Source organism: Pygoscelis adeliae, unplaced genomic scaffold (assembly GCF_000699105.1).
Source record: "Pygoscelis adeliae isolate BGI_AS28 unplaced genomic scaffold, ASM69910v1 Scaffold111, whole genome shotgun sequence".
Classification (NCBI taxonomy): Eukaryota; Metazoa; Chordata; class Aves; order Sphenisciformes; family Spheniscidae; genus Pygoscelis; species Pygoscelis adeliae.
The window spans coordinates 404,507-428,988 of NW_008824542.1; the positions used below are offsets into that span (position 1 = coordinate 404,507).

The 24,482-nt window shown below is 39.2% G+C and overlaps 1 protein-coding gene across 1 annotated transcript in view; it reads right to left on the minus strand.

Moving 5' to 3' along the window:
• The window catches only part of COL14A1 (collagen, type XIV, alpha 1), a 121,986-nt gene that overhangs the window by 95,109 nt on the left and 2,395 nt on the right, over positions 1-24,482 (minus strand). Inside the window, exons 2-4 of the mRNA XM_009321668.1 lie at positions 21,058-21,174; positions 19,772-19,915; positions 16,429-16,515 (exon numbers count right to left, since the gene is read on the minus strand). Coding sequence (XP_009319943.1) covers positions 16,429-16,515; positions 19,772-19,915; positions 21,058-21,174 — 348 coding nt within the window. The remainder of the gene's footprint in view (positions 1-16,428; positions 16,516-19,771; positions 19,916-21,057; positions 21,175-24,482) is intronic.

Genomic DNA, 24,482 nt, shown 5'->3' on the forward strand with positions numbered 1-24,482 from the left:
ACTGGGAGGGGCTCTGGCAGTACGGGGGATGCAGAGAACAAAGCAGGTTCTACAAGCTTCTGTAAACACTGACCACCCCTCTGAGGCTGCATTTTCAACCTGTTGCTATTCTTTCGCACGTGCATTCAGTAAGCAAGTGAGCAATGTTAAAAAATAGAAGCATGACCAAAAAAACTGCAAGCCTTACTTAGACACAAATACAAAACTATGTTTTTTAGACTAGAGTAGCGGCTGTTTGACTCTCGGCGTCAATACTACTACTCTTTGAAAGTTCTTTGAAAGGCAAAGGGAGAAGCAGCAAATACAGGCACTGCCACACAGGAGGACTCAATGCCTTAGAAGGACCAGTTCAATTTGCATGCAGTTATGATACATTTTGCAGAAACACATTTGATATTTTGCCTCTTCTTGGTATGAAACTCTGCTCTCATTTTCAAGAGCCAAAACACACTTCTTCTGCTAGAAGAACGTAAGACTATAATTCTGAGTCTGCAATATGTCGTTTCCTTTCTTATTCCCTGTCACTGTGGAAAAGTTGAATAATATATGTGGAAGGAGAGGAAGAAAGTTCAAGTAGAGGTCAGTAATAATACAGTATGAATGGAAGACTCATTCACGGGGCAACAAAGCACAAAAAGGCAAGCAGCTTGATGACAGAAGCAAGTGAAAAATACCTTGTGAGTAAGGCATGAATGACAGAGAAAAGTCAGTCCTCCACAGTGATTGACAACACCACAGCTGAGCAGAATCACCACTGAGGACAAGGGCAACATAAATCTACATCAGCAAAATGTCACTTCTTTTAATAAAAGGGTTAAAAAAATACAAGGACGTGAGGCAGTGTTCAGCTCCAAAATTCAGCAACTCACTAGTCCATACTTCTGACATTGATATTATTGCACTGTGCTGGTGATATCATTATTGCACTTAGACCTCAGTTTAACACATGCCATATGTCAGGCTACAGACCAGACAAATGCATACAACATAACTGCTTTTCTTTGAACTAGATCCAACCATAGCTTGAATTTGAAGGACTCAAATGCTGGAACATCATTAGGTTGAAAGAGCAGCCCAAAGAGGTTAGAACTTTGTCCCTGCTCCCTAGAAAAAAAAAGCTAAATAAAATAAAGCAGCCAGCCCTTTCCCATGCACCTTGTTCTGTTCCAGGAAACTAATATAGCCCAACTGGCAGGCCTACGAATTTGTTATTTGGGGGAGTTGGAATATTAAGATTTACTGAATCTGTTGTGTCTAATCATGTCACATTTGACTGTGAACGCTGTAGTTCAATAGTTTTGCTTCTTTCAAAAAGTACACAGCAATAAATAAATGTCATTATTTAACGGTTTGAATTTAAAGCCACAAAATGAATTAAAGCAGTAGCTGATAAAACACATTAATTGCCTACATATACTAGTGATAATTCTCAAGTGTGAGAGAAGGAAGCATACAGCCATTTTATATCCACTTTTCCATACACACTCACTGATAGTTGTACTTCTGCAGTAAGCAATCACTAGCTTAGAAAAACTTTTAGAACTTTCTTCCTACATCTTAATTTTTAATTTACTTGAGAGACAGAATAAATATAAAGGGTAACTACGAAAGAAAGTGCTGATGTTTTCTGGCAGACCATTGCTGATTGATAGCACTGAAGCACCTGATCTCTGCAGCAGCTTCCTGAATAGCAACACTAAACTCTCTTGGTCTGTGTACCTAGATAGAAAAATATGTTTTAAAATTGCCCTGCATTTAAACTAAGAGTTCAAAACATCTATTTTAATTTCTTTTCCAACAGGCAACATGTCAACACAGAACACAGCACACTGCTGAAATCTTTCCTGAAACTGAATTTCAGCATGGCAAGATACCGTGTCCATTTAGCCATAATGATTTACACTGAAGATGGTCCACAACCCTCCTGTAAAGTACATGAAACCTAAGAAACTCTTCTGCAGATTGCAGTGATAATTCTCTACTTCTCTTTGCTCTCAGTGCTGCATCTGAATGCATGAATGTTTTAAATGAAACAGCTATCTCAAAGTCTAAATGACTTTTCAAGGCAGAGAACTATAATTTTTTATTAATATGGTCATACTTATCCACCATTCCTATGTAACAAATACATCAGGATTTAAGAGAGTTATTTTTCCCTTCACTTTAGTGAAGCATGAAATCCCTGAGACAGTTTTCTCTGGCTATTTAGACGGCAGTTAATCAGGGGGCTGCAGACAAAATTGGCACTCAGAAATCCGCAACATTAATTAAGCTGTATGTATAAATCCTCTAAACCATGATGAAGAGCTGGTCTGTGCCTGAGCTTGTACCTAAGTTGCAGCTTTAACACAACAGGTAAAGTAATAGAAAAGAGCCTGCCTGAGAGAACAAGCTGCATATCTATGAAAGTCATTAACACAGAACTAATTAAAAATTAGTTGAAGCAAACTGCTACAACACTGTTCCATTACAGCCCAGCATTATAGATCCAGGTACATATGATGTTGTGGCCAGTGCGTCCAGAAAAAAAAAAAAAAAAAAAAATACAGTGCAGTACAGTTACAGTGCAGAAGACTTTCGAATTCAAGTCCCTATTTTACCTTAAAGCATTTCTTGAAATGATATTATCATAATGTAACTAACGTATACGCTTGTATAAATATAAATATGCTGTGATCTTCAGAAGCATCACTAATTTTGGATGTCATGCGTCAATCCACAAAAGCTTGGGATGAAATTCAGGCCCTCTCGAATGTAACAAATCATCCGTTGTCTAATTCACAGAGATGTCTGAGTGAACACCCTATTCTGAAAAAAGTCCGACTCCCAGAACCACAGGGTAGTGGAGGTGGGAAGGGACTTCTTGAGACTGTCCAGTCAAACTGCCCTGCTCAAAGCAGGGGCAACTACAGCAGATTGCTCTGGGCCATATCCAGTTAGCTTAAAGAGTCTCCAAGGATGGAGACTCCACAAGCTGAGTAACCTGCTCCAGTGTTTGACCATCCTCACAGTAGAAAAAAAAAAGTGCTTTCTTTGATTAAATGGAATTTACAGCTATTTCTGTTTGTGTCCACTGCCTCTTGTCCTTTGACTGGACACCACTGAGAAGAGTCTGGCTCTGCCTTCTTTACTCCTTCCAATGTGTATTGTATCATTTGCAAACTTGCTGAGGGTGTGCTCTTTCCCATCATCCCAGTCCTCACGTGATTGTAGGTTCTCATCTCCCTCCCACATAATTTCTATTTTAAAGCTCTTCTCACCAGGCTGGCCAGCCTGTTAGCACAGATGATTTTGCCCCACTTAGATAGATCACATCTCTTCCAAGCAGCTATTGAGCCTCAAAGAGAGTCCCATTGTCATAGAAACCTCAACCTTGTTGCTGACAGCAGCTGCAAAACTAATTGTTGACCTATAGGATCTGCCCAGTCCTCCTCAGGCCCTTTCCCCTCATAAGTGGGATCAAGGAAAAGACCACCTGAACCCGCATGTCCTTGACCACTGCCCCCAGAGCCATGTAGTTGATAGTTAGTCACCCAATGCAAAGAGACCCTGGCAACAAGATTACCATCATTAGTTTAAATATTTAATTCCCAATCTCTTAAAATGTGTGCTATTAGGCAAAAGCAGACAAATATTAAACCAAAAAAGTCTTCCTTGGAGGATTTGATTTTGTGGTTGGTTGGTTATGTGTCAATGAGTATTGAACAGAAGAATCCCAAAAGTCTGTGCCACTGCACTGTATTGAAGTCCTGATCACTGGGCTAAGCAGCAATAAACACACCACAGATACCTTGTCCTAAGTGAGCACTTAAGATAACCTTTGATTTTCTTTTCCTCTAGTTCACAGACTTCCAAATTTCTCTCATCCACTAAAGTAATTATTCCCTACCATAAACAAATTACTAAATAGCCATGTTGCATATTTTTCCCCTCAGGCAGATTACACCGATGTCTTCAAGCCTGCAACATTTCTTCCCGTCCGAGATTCCAGTCTCTTCCATTCACTTATTATTTCTTTGATCTTGTACTTACCGTACCATCCAGCTAGACAGATAAAAAATGCATACAGGCACATCAATTATGCGATATCATATATGGTGTAAATTTTACGTAACATATAGTTAAATTTTTAAACTACAGAAGGACTAATAGTAAGTCTCAATAATCTACTGAATATTTTCTTCCATTCTATGCCATTTATAGCCACTTTTCTTTATAGTGTTTCAAAGGCTTTAAAACAAAATGACTAGTCTTATCCCCAAATCCAACTGCATTTTAAAAAAAATAAAACCAAAAATCTAATGCAGAACCTTATCCTGAAGACTTTAGTACAGGGATTTTCTTAACAATTTCACTCTACAGAGGAAGGTAATTTTTTAATCTTTAATTTGCACACATATGAGAAAAATACTAATCTGATTTTACAGGAAAGGTCTGCATAGGAAGTAATAAGACTGTAATGATTACATGGCATATGATATTTTTTAAAACATCTTCCAGAAACAATGGCAAATTCTAAATCTGTAAGGCTGAATTTGAAATTTACACTGAGGAAAAGACAATTATTTTAATTAATCTAGACAAATTACTGGCTGCTACCCAAAATATACAACTGTTATGGGAGCAGTCAAAACCAAAGAAGGGTCTTATCACAAGGTACAGACTATGCTTAGACATCTGGGTTTATTTTTAATTTAGCAATTTACAATAGCCATAATCAAAATGAAACTGCTGGTCCCTAACTAAAACCATGTACTTCAATATGCACACGTATAGTTAAACCACCCTGATGCCTGAAAAGCAGAGTGAGGGCAACCATATAAAAATTTATTAAAATAGTCCTATGGAACTCAGAGGATCTTTTTCATTTTTTTCCAGAGAAAAAAATCTGCAATATTCAATAAAAAATTATTCAATATTCAATAAATAATTTTTCAGTTGTTCTTGCTCAATTTTTTCCAATAAATGATAAGCGTTGCATAATTACATTCTATTAGATCAGTTTCAGGGTTTCCCTCCCGTCACCTGTTTCCTATTCCCAGATTAATAAAATACTAACAGTTGCAAGGCTGGCAAAGGACCTGTGATTCTGTTGAGACAAACCATGAACTTCTGAGTGTCATGGTTTTTTTTTTAAGGTCTAGCTAAAGAGAACTGTCCCATCAAATCCATAAAAGTATCTCAACCAAGCTCTAACAGATACATCATTATTGCTTGCAACTGATGCTTTATTACTACTTCTTAGAGAACAAAAAACCACTAAACATTATGAAGCTCTTAAGGCAGAAACATCTGTCACAGTTTGACACCACCTCCCTGCCCCCTGGGTATTGAGCTAAATTTGGATGTTGAGTTTGAAAGGTCTTGAGGGTAGGGAGAGGAGAGATGAGATACAAGGCAGGGAGACAAGAGATGAGATACGAGTGGTATTTCACAGGCCACAGCCGATTCAGTCTTTTTGAAGGAGCTACCATCCCTACGCTCACAAAAGGAAGTTTTCCTTCCTTTATCATACTTACTAGAAAAATCAGTGCAAAAGACCAGAAATTTTACCACACATTTTTAACCACATAAACAAACCAAACCCAAGCAAAGACCCTGCTGAGACTAACATTTACTTCTGAAACAGCTGTCTGCACCACTATGCAGCCCTAATTCTGCTAACTTTCCTGCATACAAGGAAACTAAATATGCTCAAGCATCAAGCTGGTGCTCCAGAGAAACTCCTTTAAGGATTCCAGGAGAGCCTAGTACAAGAATACCACCGCTCCACTTACTGGGGAATAAAGAGCCAAACACTTCAAGAGCCAAAGACACACACACGAAACCCAGCAGTCAGATAAGGAAACAGGACTCCCTCATTATATGCAGACAGACTAGTACAAATCAGTACAGCTAACCAGACAGGCGAGAACACCTCTGAGGTGGAAAACATGGACCACTCAGCCAGGTAAGTAAGTTCTGTTTCAGCTACTAACCAGAAGCTTTTTAACCAAGGTGCATAGCTCAGTTGTAACACCAAGGCTTATTCAGCATGCAGGGCACCAGGCAAAGGGTGCCGACCATGAGACAGCCCAGAATCAGTCTCGAGTACCATCAGGTCCAGAAAGAACATAAAGACCCTCAGATTATGCAGTGAGGGTGGAAATGACCCTGAAATCATCTCTCCTCACTACAAGCTCCTGCTTAATGTTGATCAACAGTGTTAGTATCAGATGAATGAGACAGACTGTGAAACAAGGCTCCCCCCCTCTCAAAGTGTAAGGAACAGCCTTAAAAGGGAACTTGTACGTCAGACAGCTCAAGAGCAAAAGATTCAGCACCTTCTGGTTGCATTCAAGACACGGCCATCAAGGATCACAGTCCCTAAAAAGAGATACCAAAAAGTTAACCTTAATCTCCCATTTTGCTGTCCAGAGCACAAAGCAATGCAGCTTGTTCATCAGGGTGTTCAATACAAATGGAATGCAAATCCACGACAGATGAGTTTGCTGATGAATGCACCAATCCTTTACAACTGTAGCTTTCTTACAGGAGGGTCTTGGTCTTGCACTTTAGTGTTTATTAATGTAGGAGAGGGTGCTGATGCAGTCTGCTATCACATCACCAAAGCTTTTTTGACTCTCTTCAAGGTTGCACACAAATTTTAAAAACTGCCCAGAGTTTCAACTTGTTACTACATAGCTTCAGTTTCAAAGACTAGATAGTGTCTCATATCAAAGACAATCATCACTCATAATATACAGAGATATTTACCTAGAATATACATAATCATGAGCAAGCCTACAGACTTCAAATTATGAGAATTCATGCTGCCAAATGATGAAGAACTATTAAGGAGTGCCTCAGCATGGTAGTAACAAAAGTATTTCAATAACAAAACATGTCAACACACACCCTGAATCTCACTTAAGGTAACAGCCTCTTGCTGCCAGCAGAATCCAGCCATGCCAGTGTACTGTGGATTGGATGCATGCTCAAGAGCTAATGACTTGAGGAGATGAAAAGCAGCCTGCAGTGAATGAAGGACGGTTCATTCAGCTGAGCTTCTATTAATCAGTCATTCAAGAACGTGAATAGCAGTCTCCCACTTCATCTACGATTAGAATGCACAAAAAAAGGTCAATGCCTTAGGGAAAGCTACCAAAGAAAAAAAGAGCCCAGACGGGAGGTTTTCAGTTGGTAATGGTTCAGACTTACCAAGCATTATACATATTTACTGTGCAGAGATATGAGGACAAACGTCTTATAACTCAAGGGTTATGAATCTGAGCAGTTCTGATAGTAGGAGCTGGATTACTTTATGACAAAATTGAAACTTATGATTATGTCCAAGAAAGGCTGTTTCTTTTTCCACTCTTTTTCTTCTCAGAGAATAGAAAAAGAGCTACTCCAAAGGCCCCCCCCCCCCCCCCCCCAAGTTACAGATTCTCTAGATACCTATGTCAACACTGTGTCTACTTTTCAACGAAGCAGGTGCATTCAAGGAGAATTCCTAAAGAGGGACAGGGAGGAAGACTGTGGGTTACAGAACTGCAATCTGTCCAATCTCCAGCTTCTGCCTGGCCTGGAACACTGTATGAGAGGTAATGCACAACCACGACCATTTATATGATGTTAACATACTGACAGATGGAAGAAAAGCAGTTCCTCTTACAGAAAGGAGGAGCCAGGAGATAAGTGGAATCCCTGGGTAAGAATGGAGACTGGCCATAATTTCGAATGCCAGCTTTTTATTTTCTGAACAAAGCAAGAGTTTGTCTGGCATACACAAATCGAAGAAGGTATCCAGCAACCTCCGTGTTAATACTCAATCTCAAACCAGGCTAAGGTAAGCAAATAAAATTGTTCACAATTTTACAGTTATTCAAAACAGACAAGGAAGTTACAAAACATATACGAGACCCTTCTTATATTAAGATCAACCCCTCCCCCCACCTCTCTCTCTCTTCCTCTCTGTTCCTCTCTCTTCTCTGATCTCACTTCAATCGGGATTTCTTCTGTCAGGATCAAAGTGCACTACTCAAAGTGAATCCTTTCCCAATTCCAGCCTTCATAGCCACTTCTGGGTCTCCAGTTTCAAGCTTGCTTTGTCTCAAGAATGTCTCTCTCTCTTATTCAGATGATTTCAACACACTTGCAAGTAAACTAATGGCTATTTAGTTTGGCCAGATGGCAGACGTAAATGCTGCAATCTCTAAATGTAGCTTGCTTGGTTTTCTCCAAAGCAGCTACAAAAATTATGGCAAAGGAAAAGCATTTAAGAATTCTGTCCATGTCAGTGCTGACACTTCTATCAGGTTTTCCAGTCGTGGGAGGCAGGAAGCAGGAGTCTGCCGAAGGATCCTGGCCAGGTCCATAAAAGTATTGCCATTGCAAAAGGAAATCCAAGCTGCAAGTAGTAGTCAAAGGATACAAAAGCTTAGCTATTTCTCCTCCAGAGAAATTCATCTGATGAACTCCTGGAATAAGCATTGATCATCCATAGCACAATGAGCTAAACTTTCCAAGATACCTCCCTGGTGACCTTGTGCTTCACCTATTATGCAGTCTCAGACCAAGTAGTTCAGTGTTTGCCTCTTGTCTAAGTACAGCATAGACCCAGAAACTAAACACTAGTTACAGGGGTCTCTTCTTGCTGGTATCTTCCAAGATCAGCAACACATTTTTATAACTTGTACTCACATTTGTATAACTTGTTCTTAATTCATAACATGGCCTGTTCATGGTTCAGACTGGTGGGGGTTACTGCTTAGGGGGTAATGAGACTTAGGGGATACAGGAAACAGTATCTGGGGATTGTGCAAGATTTAGTATGATATGTTTAGGGGAGGAACAAAAGGCCACAAAAGGGGAGGATCAAGGTAGTTTGGGGAGGAACAAGCGTGGGAAAACAGAAAGATAAAGGGGGCCAGTTACATCTACACAGGTGGCTGGTTAGTACTTCTTTGGCCAAGCCCTGTGCTTGATCACCCCAGACCTATTGGGACTACATGCTCAGTCTTGCTACTAACTGGATCTGGGGACATGGAGCTGGAGCAACCCTGCATGCTTCTACTGGGCTACAGGATTCTGTGATCCCTGATGAAAGACAAAAAAAGAAACTATATGGACAGTGGAAGAGCCAAGTACTTTCCAATATACTTTGCTTTTACCCTCAGATTGCAGAAGCAGATTAATGTGCAAGGGCTGAGAAGATAAGGGCTGTTTAGGAAGAACAGAATGGCACTGGGGAAAAATGCCCACACAACATAATTACGATCTCTTTTTTCTGCTTGCTCATAATACAAGAGCTAAAGTGCCCTCCAGAAAGCTCAGGGAAACACTGTTAGTAAGGCCAATTATAGGTTGTGTAAAGATGTAGTTAATGAATTCCACAGCCTAGGAGTACGGTAAGTAATAAAAAAAAAAGTAGAAAAACGTCATGACTAAAACCAACATTTGCAGTTACATTAGCCAGGATGAAGTGAGTAAAACTATGAAACACGGCCAACGGAGCAGAAGTTCAGAAGGTATTCATTCCTGTGGCTTAGTCAAATACCTCATAGCACTCATTTCACACTGTCTAGTAATACCTACTGAAGCATCTAACATTAACTAAACAGACAAGTTAATAAATTAGATAATTAGTCTCTTCTGCTGAATAGTCTTCTATTCTGCATTCTGCTGAATACTCTTCTGCTTAATATACCTCTCCGCGCATTTTTTCCTACTCTGCTTAAACAGTGCCATTCAACAGCTACAGAGTGAATGTCAAAGCTTATTTGCATAAAAGGTGATAGCAGTATTGGAAGAAGAAAGCAAAGCAGTGTATTTTTCAAGTTTACTGCACCTCTCATTTCTATCACTGTCCGAAGACTGATGTGACCTCAATGCAAGACTTATAATAGAAAACTCAGGTATGTATACCATGTCATTTTGAGGAATGACATGCCTTTTGCATTATCTGATAGTGTGCATACCACTGGAAGAAAAAAATATTAGGAAAAAAAGTCATTTACTTTGAAAGATTGTAGAAATAATGTAAATAATAGTATCACTAATAATGTAAAATACATTGGGAAGACAAAAAAAAAATTAAAAACCATCTCACTGCAAGACAGAGTAACTTTGGATAAGTCTACACAGTTTTTGCAGGCAGCTGAGAACTCCACCTATTTTCTACACATAGACCAGGAAGCTAAAAGTTATGTTCACAAGAAAAACTACAAAAGATCCAGCACCAAAGAGACATTGTTTCTGCATGATTCAGAGCACTGACAGAGCACATGCACCTGAAAGAAACTGCAGGCATACTTATTCCTATTAATATTTAGCAGGTAAGCATCACATGACAGATGACTTCAGGTCTCTTTCCAGGACACTTTATGATACTGAACCCTGAAAGTGCTAAAAACTTGAAATTTAGTACAATACAACCAAAAATCTCTTCTCTGTGCAGCACTGAGTACTGAAGAAAACAAAGAGGAGAGTGGGACCAGCATGTGTCAGGGGGAACTCTGACTGAGTGAGCAACCATTCTCCATGATATTTATAACTTGTATGTATACATATCTGTATGTATGACAGTAATAATAATAACAACACTAATAATATTAAATTTACTAAAGGTCATTAGTAAAGGTCACTAATAATAGAAAATTCTTTCAAAGGAAACATTTGTTTATCCTTACAGGTCATTTTTACCTCTTCCTCAAAAACTTTTATATTTAAATTAATATACAAATGCAGGAATATCGATCAAGACACATGAAGTCACTATTCAATGTTTTTAACATTAGTTTATGTTATATTACCTACATACGGATAATATAACCTGGCATCTGGACCTTTCTATTATACTTTGTGGCAGACAAAGTATGGCATTACACAGCTCATTAAAAAGAGCTTCTGCAGGTTTTTTTCCTATCTCTGAGGCCCACAATGACTTCTACATTATTTTTCACTCAGCAGTGTCTAATTTTTCCGTTCCCAAGTTGTCCTTTCTATACCCATGACCCAACAGATTAGCTACAAATTTTCTTTCCTAAACTTCTACCTGCTTGTCTCAGTCTTCCATGATGAGAAACTCTAGCTTTTATTGTCAGTTGATTTATCCTAGAGCTTCCTCCTATATACTCCATTTGGGCAGGGAACTGAGGGGCAAAACCCCTTTTCTCAGGTCATCCAGCTGGCCCCACACCAGCCCAGGCAGCTCAGGTAATGTTCTGCCAGTTTGGTTCCTGGTATGTGGTAAAGGTGACTCCAGAAAGAAGCATCTAAGGGATTTAAAAAGCTGCAGTTCTCCCAGGCTTTTCAACTAGGCGACACGTCACTAGATTTTCTCAGGAATCGGTAAAAAAACCACAGCTGCCCCTAATGGACTTGCTCCAGGAATGAAATGCAATTTTCATTCGGGAAGGCTGAACTAGCCTGTTCTGTGCTGTGCAGTGAAGATCTCTGACCACCGTAACAAGTCATACTTGCTATATGACTATATTACATGCATTTTACTATGAGATAGTAACTGCTATATTGCATCATACATAAGTCACATAATTTTTTATGGGAGTTTATTTCTCATCGTTTTAGTCTACACTCTGTAGAAGACTTATCCTGCAAAAACTTGATTCAGAAGTTTCTCGTCCATACATGCTCTATGCTGTCCTAAATCATCTCGATTTGAGATTTGCATAAAGGAATTTCTGAACAGGAAAGGTTTGAGACTGTAAACGCTTTACTCTAGTAGAGAATTAATAGAGAGCCTGCCTCTTGTTATTAGGTGTCTATGCCCAGGTTTGGCAGCAGGGAGGCTGCAGGGGTGGCCTTTTTGAGAAGAGGCCAGGGGCTGCCCTGTGCCTGTGCACAGCTGGTGGCACCTCTGGAAAAAACATATTTAAGAACGGGCAGAAAATGCCAGGCAGAGAGAGAAGGGGGGAAAAAAAGAGTGAGAAACAGCAGAGGGAACCCCAAGGTCAGAGGAAGAGGTGCTCCACGGTGGAGCAGACATTCCCTGCAGCCTGTGGAAGGCACACACCAGAGGAGAAAGGTGTGAGAAAAAAGGAATGGCAGACAGAAACCATGACATCCTGATCATAACCCTGCAACATCCCTTTTGCACCACTTGCTTCCTCTCTGAAGGGACTTGGACTGAGTGTAACCTGCAGTGATAACAAAGGAGGAGGAGAGGAGCCTGGGAGGAGGGAGGAGGTCAAGTTGAGCCTGGGAAAGCAGGGAGGAAAGCCGTTGTTTTAATGTTTGTCTTTTTTGTTTCCCACTACCCGCATTAGCATTTTTTAAAATTATTTTAATTGGCAATAAATTAAGTAAATTTTCTCCCAGTTGACTGTTTGCCTACCATGGTAAATGGTAAGCAGTCTCCCTGTCTTTATCTCAACCCATGAGCTTTTTCATTCCTGTTCTTCCTCTTTGCTCTCCCACCCTGCTGGGGAGGCGAGCGAGCAAGCAGCTAGGTGGGAGTTTGGCTGCTAGCCTAGGCTAAGCCACCACACCTCTCAACTAAAAAACCCCAAAACAAAGTCCACAAGCAAGAAAATAAAGCTGGCCCTCAGTGTTCTGTTGTTTTTATTGAAATGGATGGCTAAAAACATTTCAGACACACAGAGAAATACTCTGCAGAGAACGGATATAGTCGCATATTTGCCACAGGATATAGTCAAAACACTGTGATTCTCCCCGCCCTAAAGGGATTTGATTAGAGAATCACTTGTAGAAGCTCTCTGAGAAACTGTAAAACATCTGAGAAGGCCCAGAATATATTAACCCCTGTTGCTGTACAGAAAGGAGCTTTGTACATGAGGGAGTTGGAGAAGCGCCAGGGTACAAGGACTCAAATATCAGTGCGTGCTGAAAGAGGCTGAATCTGTCAGCTTTATCTCAACAGAAAGAGAAAAGGCTTCTGACATTATTAATATGAGCATGCACAGCAGCAATAAATCCCTAAGCTGAAAACTGACAGGTTCTGAAAAATATGGAAAGGAGATTCAAGACTTGAAAGTGGTTGTGCAGAAGAACTAGAGAAGGTTTCTGGAAATCAAATATAAAGTGAACATTGATGGACGAGTGCTAGACATTAAACCTGAATTAATTTGGCACAATGACATTACTGGATATACACTGGAGGTTTGTTTGAGATAAGAGCACAGTATTTAAGAGCAGGAAAGAAAGGAGTAAATCTTTTCAAACTACTTGAATGGGCAGGACACAATAGATGGAAAATTTTAATCTAGGTTACTGAAGCTGCTGGAAAAATTACTAGCAAGCCACAGAGGCCACTGACAGAGTTCCATAAAGACAGAGCAAAACCCAAATACAATCTAATTTAAGGACAGGGAAAAAAAAAGGTAGATTTTGGAGTTTAGGAGAAGACATCCACACCTCCCAGCACTACCTAGAGCCTCAGACAGTTGGTAATCAAATAGCAGACAACACTGCAGAATCAGTCCTCCAAACCACAGATGAAAATAAGAGTGAGAAGCTTTGAAACCATCTGGAATCATTAATATAGATATCCATCTTGTTTTTCTTAGTGAAGAGCTCGTTCCTATGAGTAGAAGGGTTATGGTGAAATCTTTGTCCCACTGAAACTGAAAGTGAAATTTCTAGGGATTATTATATGACCCTGAAGAAAGTATATTAGCTAAGTATTTATAAACAACAGATTTCTATGATTACGTGCCTTTTGTGCCTTTCAGGAAAATCAGCAGGATACATGAGTTACCATAATGCACAAACTGGACCTTGCATTATTGACAGAGTCCACATGCTTTTTCATACACTGACAAGTGCATTGCTGTGCTTTATTAGTTTTGTCCCAAAACATTGATTTCTGGCCTACTAAATACCAAATCTGTCCTAATATTCACACTGGAGAATGACTGATGACCTTTGCCTTTCTAAGGCTTGCAAAGACACTCTAGTTTCTTATTATAAAAACATCCTTCTGTAGCAAGTGGGGCAGATGTTCACAGAAGGCACCTCCTTACATCAAAACTTGACTCTTAACACTTGCAGAAATGGTGAAATAGGCTTTTGCTATTCTTTCAGTCAAGGCAAGAGCAGAAGCCACAACCACTGACAATACCGATCTGGACAACGGTTGTTTTCAATTTGTTTTGTGGGCAAAGATTGCTCTTGCTTTCAGATAAGATACTATACTACCTAATAATTTCTTTTGTACTGTTAACTCCTAAGGTCTTATGAACTTGATCAAGGATATAACACAGATACAGTATGTATCAGGGTTGCTATTAAATCCATCAAATTTAGCCACACACTAAATCGTTATGAAACCAATTAACTGCTGGCCTGAGTTAATTTGGTCATACTCAAATCATTTCCTGTCAAACATCTGCAGAAGACCAAGTTATTCTTCATGGTTTTGCCACAAAATTTTGCTCTTATTTCTTTAATCCATTTCTTTCACAGACTCTTCCTTATTTTTTTTGATCCATTTTCAATTTGAGGTGGAACGATCTTTATATATTAAACTAGGAAAGTTTTGATACCATTACTCTTTGTGTATCAGTTCTGAATTCAATTCTATCCCAGCTACACATTTTTTGCTGATGCTGTTATTTCTGCACAACGTTTTTGTTTGGACTCTCACCCTGCTCCCACTGAAGTCATTCAGTTGGAATCTCCATCACTTTGAATAATCATTATGCTGCGCAAAGGGAAGAAATATGCAATAGCTAGACAGTAGGAAAAAAGTCTATTACTTTACATTAAAATATAGCTGGGTTGGGAATAGGGCTAAACAAAATAAGAATTCATAAAAATTAGCATAACATTTTTTTATTTTTTGGTCAGTTTTGCTGATCAAGAAGTTTGTAAGTTTTGCCTTTCTTTCAAATATATACCCCAGTTTTCTAGTAAAACCTGCTACAGTAAGTGTAAGGCAAGAGCTTTTCATCAGTGCTGGATGGAAGTGTATTTTGCTTTGATACAAACTGCCCCAATACAACTGAAGAAGTTCAGACGAGTAAAAAGTTGTGCAGGGAGGAGGAAAGCAATTGAACTAAAGACTTCACAAGTAAACAAGAATCCTAAAAAGGGAGAGACTGCAGAGCCAATCTCTCCTCTTGCCAACTGTATTTTTGCCCCTACTCCATGAAAAAGCATAAATCCTCTCCCACAGTCTGGCAGACACTTTCTTCTGTCTGCATTTAATCAACATTTTCCTATTACAGGCCCAGTTTTCCCTCCTTCAACTTTTATCACTTGTCCTTCATTAAGAAAACAAATCACATTTTCCTTCTTTAGTTCTTTCATTTCTTCCAACTCTATTCCTCTAGACATGAAAGAAAGATCACCTATCCACTACCCCATGATGCACTAGCAGATATAACTCGCTTCTTTAAGAGTATTCTCTAATACTAGCTAACATTTTCCCCAATGCACCCAATGTGATTAATTCAAGTGTGCTTTGGCTTGAGAAATGCTGTATGGAAACAAACTTGTATGTGTTGATAAATACAACATGACACAAAGTATGTATGGTAAGAAGAAAAACCCACTGAAGTTGAGAAAACTTAGCATGGGCTTCAAGGAGCTTTGGGTGAGGTCTTCAATACTTGCATTAGTAGGTGACAAAGCTAAAAGGGACAGGAGATACGGGAACCTTGAAACTGTCCAACTTATTCACAGAGAGACTATTTAAGGTCATATCAAGCTATTCTCCTCTGTGCTTGTTCTATACATCATAAATAACCACTGAAGGCAATATTTACTGCTGGGGTTACTTCATAAAGAAGATGCTATTTGAATTTTAGAATAACAGGAAATAGAATTATATATTAAGCTGGAAATAGATTTTACTGTCCATACTAGACGAGCTTCTCAGGACAAGTAATATCACATCTCACCGGAAGATTGGCTCCTTGCAACCAGACAAAAATGAACTTTTTTTCCCCTCAAAACATTTCAAATGTTTTCATGTATATGACCTACATTAGGACAGAGTTATCAAGTTATTATGTGCCTAATTATACAATAATACCAATTTGACCTTAGGTGGGAATTAATACTGCAAGTCTGTCTTGCAGCCAAGATGATATGAAATTATTGTTATGTATATACACACACAGAGGCACGCATGATTCTTTCACGACTCAAAGTGCACCCAGTGGGGAAGTACAGGAACATGTTTTTTAATGTGGGTTCAAAGACTGCTTTTATGCTATTCATGGTGGTATTTAGTGCTTACTGTATAATGTGATAGAGCAAAACACAGAACTAAAAGCAATACCTCTGTTGTAGCAACTCTCCAATATTCCTGAAAATACTGATTTTTCCCTTCTGTTTAACTTAACCCTGGGAACCAGGTTTAAAGTAGTGACTTAAAGAAAGTCTATACAATGGCCAAGTTAAATAAAAAAGCTGATTATTTTCAGAATATCACACAAGTCATATGTGTTATGATCTGACCTTCTGGAGCTGGTTTATTCGCATTTGTTTTTTCTGGATCCTTCACCTTGGATTTACTTGTTTCTTTTCTTCTCTCTATATCTTTAACTGAAAAGTAAGGGGGGGAAAAATAAATCAATCAAACTAGAAACAGTGCAGTCAGAAGCATGTAATTTTCTTCTTCCAGATAACGAAGTTGCATGCAACATCTTGCGATATGCTTAGGTAACAAGTGACTGTTACTGGGTTTTCCCTCCCTCTCTTTGGGTTTATTCTTTTTATGAATCTTTCCCCATCCTATCATCATTAAAGTTCTCAAAAGTGACCCTCCTCACACAGGAGAGTCCAAATACAGTGACATCAGCACTTAAGCCCACGCTGACAAGATCCAGCACTGGAAATATAGCCCAGAAAATTGGCAAAGCTAGCTGGGGAATGTCCAGCATTGCAGAGTTCCACTCCAAGTCATTCAACACAAAAGCACATAAGCCAGCTGTTACATTATCCTCTTTAAAGAATCAGCTTAGATCCCATGCCCAAATCTGTGTTTAGGGCACCAAATAGTCCCATGAGAGCACAGTTGCTCCAAAGCTCAGACTTCAGCAGTTTCCTGTCCCACAAGTGGGTGGGATACCTCCCTTATTACGTCCCAAATCTCTCATAACAGCCAAGCAGAACCCAGCTGGATTAGCAATTCCTAATATTACATTAGTAGCCAGTATCACTCTACTCATAGTCTGAAAGATTCTGGCAAAATCATTGCTAAAGTCACATATTATTAAAAAAAAAAAAATCCTTTCAGAATTTCCTTAGAATGCTAATTGGTGTCAATGCCCCAGCTGTCTAAAATGGCCAGGAACAGCTTGTAAGAATGAAACAGAGAATATCTTTCATAGAAAATAAAACTCTACTCCAATTAAAATCTTCAGTTTATGTAGAGCTGGATTATGACGGACATTCATCCAAGCAGGCACTGAGCCTTAGCCAGGATCAGAGTCTCTCCATGCTACATCGTTCAAAAAAAACCACTGTGAGAGGGTGAAAGAAGGTTATCCGTCTCTTGAAAACATACGCTATAAAATAGACAATACAAGTATTCTGGTTTACAGAAGTGGAACCAAAGTCAAATGGATTTCGCTCATTTACCCGATAGTATATGGAATATCTGAAACAGCCAGGAGTGCTCTAACTTCCAATCCAAAATATAATCACAAGACCATCCTAAAGTCGTAGGAAGACAACAAGCCATTGTCAAACATCTGAGTGCGACCTTCTCAGCATGATAACCTTCTGCAGAACCTACAGCCCTCACACTCCAGGTATAGAGGTAGGAAAACTGGTGAAAAAATAGCTGAAGTTTTGACTCCTCTCCTTACTAACACAGCATGTGTACCTGTACATCACCTCTACCTTTAGTGAACGGTTGTGAAACTGATTCAGAACCAAATTCAGATCCACAAGCTTGCTGAGGAGTCAGCTTTTACCAAGGTAGATCTTGGTTATTAGCTGGGTTACAGATAAAACCAGGATGACATCAGGTCTTTCTCAGAAGTCTGGGTTTAATCCTTACCTAAACAAGTCTCCAACTAAAATAAGAGGTGAAATTACCAGAGTAATACTAGTCAAAAAGGATGCCATTGCTTAGCCTTCTAATAGCATTCCTTTGAGAAAAGGCAATAGCAAGCTAAAGAGCTGCTTGATGGCCTCCTCTAATGCTAGTGCTGTTGAGCAGCAAGTCTCCAGAGAAACAGTAGAAAAGTCTGAAAAAGCTCATAGGAGACAAGTTGGTGACATCCTGACAGAGATTTCTGGATTTGGGAAAGCCATTTCTAACTGTCAAAATTCTAACCACATAGGAAGAACAGACAAGACGACACCAGTTTTACTCACTTATTTACGCAGACAAAAAAAATCTTATCTAGGGCATGTTTTTACAGCTGCATTTTAAAAGGAAAAAATTCCCGTGATCTTTGTTAATTACATACTATGTACAATAACTTACAAGCAGCGCTATAATAAGAAAGTATACCTGGCTATATAAAGAGGAATACTCTTTTAACAATAAAATTTTATTGTAGTCTTGAGAATTCTTTGTACATCAGTTACAACTCAGCAGCATTAAAAACATACTTCCAATGCACTAAAAACCAGAGGATGTTCTCAAAGCTTTGTATATGTTTGATCTTTTTTCATCTCAAGAATTAGTGACCACTTTCAGAAAAGGGGAAAAAAACCACAGAATACAGGATAGCAAAAAAGAAGGGTTTGTATACATGCTGTATCTGGTTTTACTCATGCAAGGCATCATATTGTCAAATGAAACTCCAGCCTTGTTAAGTACTACGTTTTTACCTGCAGCAAAGAAATAGTATACTAAATACAACATAACCCTCATATTCTTAAATCAAGTTGCCAGCTCTACTTTTCCTGAAGAATAGAGGTAGTTTAAAAAACAGCCACACCTAATATTATAGAAGTTGGTGTAGCTTTCTGTGGGCTACTCTTTAATGCTAAAGTAATCTGTGGTTTTGTGGGTTTCCTAACCAGGATAGAACTTAAAGTAGTAAACACACCGTTGCAGTGCTGAAAAGCTAGAAAGACTGACACACACTACATCAAGCAGTCAGCATATTTTTTCTTGTGCTGGTTATAAGAGAAAGGTGGTTTAGCAATGACAGTGAGAAATATTCAGTGTCAAGGGAATTCAGTAGGCTTTCAACTGTACTCCCAGACTGTCACATTTTTGTCTTTATTGACCAAATCTCCACTGATCCTATTTAACTGAACTGTTGAAGATGCAGATCAAGACAAATCAGCTAAGACATATATATCACTATGATACAGACGTTAAAAGTATGTGTAGGTCAGATAAAAAAAGTCTTAAGCATAATTTGTAAATATACTTGACAGCTGAAGACCAGTAAGAATTTAGCCTTCATAGTATCATTGAACTAGCAACTAGCTGCCAGTTGGCACAGCTATAAGAATGTTTTAATAAAAAACTGGACGAACAGAAGGAAGTTTCTTAAGTATCAGAACATATCACTTCTCTTCTTATTTCCACTCACTGAAGATTCTTTTCCATGAGATACTGGCTAATTTCATAACAGAATGGGGAAGAAAGAGATTCCAAACCAATGGAAACAAAGATAGCCCAAAGCAAGAATCTCCTGTGCAAGAGTGACTGGATCAATTCAGGCCTCCAGCTGTATATGAACCAGTTAAAATCTGTGGTTCTGATTAGCCTTCCACCACAGAAGAAACTGTTTTTCCATTGTCCCCCCTTGTGTCAGACTTTGTTAAAATTTCATGTTACGTTAAATATCTGATAAATTCTGCATGTCAGGCATAAGACAACACATACTTCTGAACTGGCCTTGTGCTGGCTTACTCTCCTTGTCTTCACTGAATGCAATGATCTGAAGGGCATAGTTTTGGTCTGGTATAAGACCTTGAATAATTGCTTTGGTTGCAGTGTTTTGAAGAATTAATTGATTGGTTTTTCCACCTGTAAGAGAAAAGACAAAAAAAAACCCACAAATACATAACTTTGCTTTTCTTATTGCACAGTAAATGTAATGACTTAAAACTACCTCAAGCTCTACAATGACCCAAGTGTTCCCACTTTTGGGACATACAGCCAGGCCAGAGGTCATCCCAGGAAAGCAAGTAGTCAGGCAGCCTGACCAAAGACTAGGACCAGCCTGACCAAAGACTAGGACCAGTTTTCTTAGATAGAAACACTCTAAAATCAATCAATCAGCCTTTGTATCTGAACCTCATGGAATAGCCATGGTGTCCAGCAAACCTATTAATTAAGAAAAAAAGAAACATTTGACAAAAAGCTGTCAAGTTTGGTAACATCATACCCATAGGCTTTCACACTGCTCTGTGATTGGCTGCCAATTCTTATCCCATGGTACCCATGTCATCTCTGAATATCCTCTTTGCCCCCTTCCTTTGGGCAAGGAAATTCTCATGTATAAATAAAATATTAAATGTTTCTATGTATACATATATATATAAACATTGTATACAAATATGTACAAATACGTATTTTAGCTGTACGTTAAAAGTGTACTACATCTAAATTTAAATATGTACGGAAGTAGTACCTTTACACAGGTAGCCCGATATAGCCACTTTGTTGCCTATCTTTACATTTCAAGTTTTCATTCAAAAAAAAATTTAAAAATTGTTTGGTTGTTTTTTTTAAAGTTTGGTCTAAAATCTTTTTCGGTTTTTCTGGGGAGCTCACTATGGGAGAAGGCCCAGGGAGATCCACCTCAAAGCTTTGACTGAAATAGGGTTCCTACGCTCTCCCTCGAACACTTCCTAAACTTCCTTACACCCCACTGGAAGAAAGGTGAAGACAGATGATCAATGACAATTCCCAAGGACTACATTTGAAGCATAACTAGCATCCACGCACTTCTATGACCTTAAGCATTCGATTCCCATACTCTCTGCCTATGACCACACTCCGGTGAGATCAATTTCTCTCTTCTGTTGACCAGTCAATACTCCGTTATCCACAGCTTGCTCACAGTTCCTTAGTCCTGAAGGATGACACTAGCCTCTGAAAAGCTATTCAGCCTTAGGAAGACAGTCCTTTCACCTTAAAAAAGAATATACAGACTTTCATTTTACCTGAACTTGGAGTGACAAGAAGCTTATATCCAGTGAATTGCCCTTTGGGGGCTTTCCAAGAGATCTGTACACTGTCAGGACTGACTACATTATATCTTAGTCTTGTTGGTGGGGACACTGCAAGTGGGGAAAGAAAACAACATTTTAAATTCAAATAAAAAGCAACTGCCAATTTTAAACATAAAAATAAACACACATAGGAAGACAACACAAAATTTTAATGATAAAGGATGCAAGTTATTCAAAATGTCACATACACCAGTTTATTAGTTTGTAAAATGACATCACCAGGTGCACTACTTCCCTCAGACATACCTTTTATTTATCTCTTTATAAAAACAAACTAACAACCTAACAGCAGAGGACAGAAAGACAAACAGTGTTAGATGTTAAGACTAGTTTAGCAGGCAAAGTTGGTAATAAAAATGCTCTTTGTTAATATGTGGGAATTAAAATTGCTCTCTTTGCTTACACTGACAATATGCATTACCTAGCCTCATTTACTTCACATTACCGTGGGTGTTTCCCCACATTTAAGGTCACTCAGGGCCAAATTTTCAAAGCCTTGTGAAAGAGGAAAGATAGGCATGCACAAGACAGAGCTGCCCAATTTGCAAACCTGGCCTAAGCAGCACACAGAGTTGCCCAGCTGCCAGCACTGCTTCGGTCTCATCAAGACTAGCAGGCATGCACACGCTAGTCAAGATTTAGACACGGGCAATCTGGATGATAAGCAAATCCGGCTTCTATTTGTATTGTGCCATCACCTAGGTTTCAAATAGAAGCAGCAGGTGAAGTGAATAAAAGCATGAAATGATTGAGAAAGAGATGATACTTCAGTGAAGCAATGCACAGAGGAACAAATGGAAAATCCACCCTACATTGTTACTGCAATATCAGCAACTTTGCGCCTACGCACATAAACTAGTTTTTCACAGCTTTGCATCCCTCTGCTTAGGAAGCTCCACTGATGCTGGACAACACTCTACATAGCATTTCTGCTCTGCTTCAGGGAGCCACATCCCCCCTTCACAGCAAACAACTGAAGCAGAGCTGCTAGTTGTGCAGCCTGTGGTATCCAAGGCTGCCAATAAGGGGAAATCTTCATACATTTGAACAGGGTTTGGCTCACAGAACTAACTGATCTAGAGGGAAAGGCAGCCAGGGAAGCTACCCAGAGGCCGAACAACAGAAAGGGCTAGAAAAGCTTAAACTCCTCCATCAACCTTACCCCTCCTTTTCCCACTACCTCCACAGCCCCCTGAACTTTCTCCTTCATTTTCCAAATCCTTGGTGTCTCTGCCACTACCACCCTTAAGGTTTCTGTTAGTAAGTCTAAGAAATAAGGGAAATTATCTGAAGGGGGGAAGTGGCAATTTCTTTTCCCCAGGGACCAAGATAGCTCTTAGTTGACTAGGCTCATGCCCACAGTTTGTTGGTCCACTAGATATAACAAACCAACAGTTCTCATATTTTTAAGATTTAAGGATTACAGCATACGGAGCATCTGAGTCAACAGGCAAAACGTGCTAGCCAACAGTCTCTGGCCTCTCCATTTGATCTGCTACAGTCAATGCAGCTCTGGCACTAGCAGCAGCCAAAAACCTGTCCTGAACTGATTACTTTTTCCTACGTGCTACTTTTTCCAACAGCTTGGGGGAAGAAAGAAGAAGGAAAGAGGCAGGCTGTAGTTTTTTGAGATTTGGGGTGGTGGTTTTTTCATGTCATCTACCATTAGAAACATTTTGGGTCTTAGAAGTAAAAATCTGGAGGTTTAATGCAAGAGATGTATTTGCTTGCATCCAGACTCTCAATCCATAAGGGACAGTTTTGCCAGACCAAAGGCAAGGTTCTGCAGTTCTCTGCCTTGAGGGACTTAACACCAGAACACAGAAAAGAGAGTACATAAGCACCAAGAACAGCTTAGTAACACCTCCACATTCTCAAAGACTTTGAAGAACAAGCTCAAGTAGAGAGGCAAGGGGACAGAAACAGCAGGTAGCACACCAATTCCACACACTCAAAACTGTTCTGTTTCGCAGCACTGGGCTTACACCCAAACAGTGCATTTCCCCAGTTGCTGGGCACAATCTTGTCAGACCTCGTCTTCAGACTGCCTGTCACCTCCCTGAAGTTTAGACAAAGAGAGGCTGCAAGCAAGAGTGTGTGCAGGAATCATTGCAAATACAAAATCAGTTCTTTGAAAATTTGGCCCTCGTATTGCAAAATGTTTTGCTGGGCAGGTTTCTGCAAGAACATTCAGCATGCTATAATTGTAATAAAATGACAGAGACTATGGCAAAAAGTTTGGAAAGCCAAGCAGACTGTAGTTATGGGTTACAGCTTTTAATTCATTCTCAAGATTCATTCTGTCTTTGAGCTATACACAAATCACAATGAATTGGGGCTGAATGAACCAAGAGTGACAAATCATACCTAGAAGTTTGCAAAATATGCAATTCCTTTTATTATTTATTTTGTCTAAGGAATAGCGGATAAACTTTTGAACAATGACAGTATGCAAGTGTAAAAATGCTGCACATTTTACCAGGATTTAAGTAGTAAATTTGTATGGGGATTAAGAGGCAGAGCAGAGAGCAACAAAGTAACACCAAGGATTGACCAAAAAAAATCATGTCTTAGAATTTCGGAGTTCCTTTTCTCTGCCATCTTCTTCCTTCCCCTGTCATTCCATTTCATCCTACTTTCAACCTTCTAACAAAGAAGCATAGTTCTGGCCTAATCGCTATTAGCCATCACCAAACCAGGTAAATTTTGGGAGCCCCTAAAAAACAATCACAGATCTTACAAGCAAAGAAGGACACAATCACCAAAAGTTTTTCTGTTTACTACAGAGTTACAATGTGAAAGACTAGAAAAGTTGTGCCAGAATAGTCTTTACATAACTAGTCAATTTTCACTGGGTAGTTTTTGTATCAAAGGTGGCAGTGCAGGGGAACGGACATTCCCACACAGCAATTAACCTTAAGGAAGGAAAGAATTATTCACCAGACAGATACTCAACTGTCTCCTAGTTGTGCAAAGACTAATGTTCTGGCATAGAAAAGTACATATAGCTAAGGAAGTTAAAAATCTAACACTTGAACAGACAACAAGATATTGATGGGAATTACTACACATTCACCAACCTGAAGAGGATATCTTTATTTCTTTGGACCTTTATTGTCTGTGGAACAAAATCTCACTTCTTGCAGAAAGGGAAAAAAATTAATCCAAGCTGAGTCAGTTAACTGATAAAAATCAGTAGCTAGCGCTTGTTAAGTGGTTTTACAGGAATGCAAAAGTGAATGGCCGTCAGTAACATTAGAGCAGTCACCCAAAAGAAAACTACAGACAAGTTCAAGGCTTTGGTTTATGCCACCAGATAAATTAGCACTCCAAATACATGACTTTTGTGGACAACT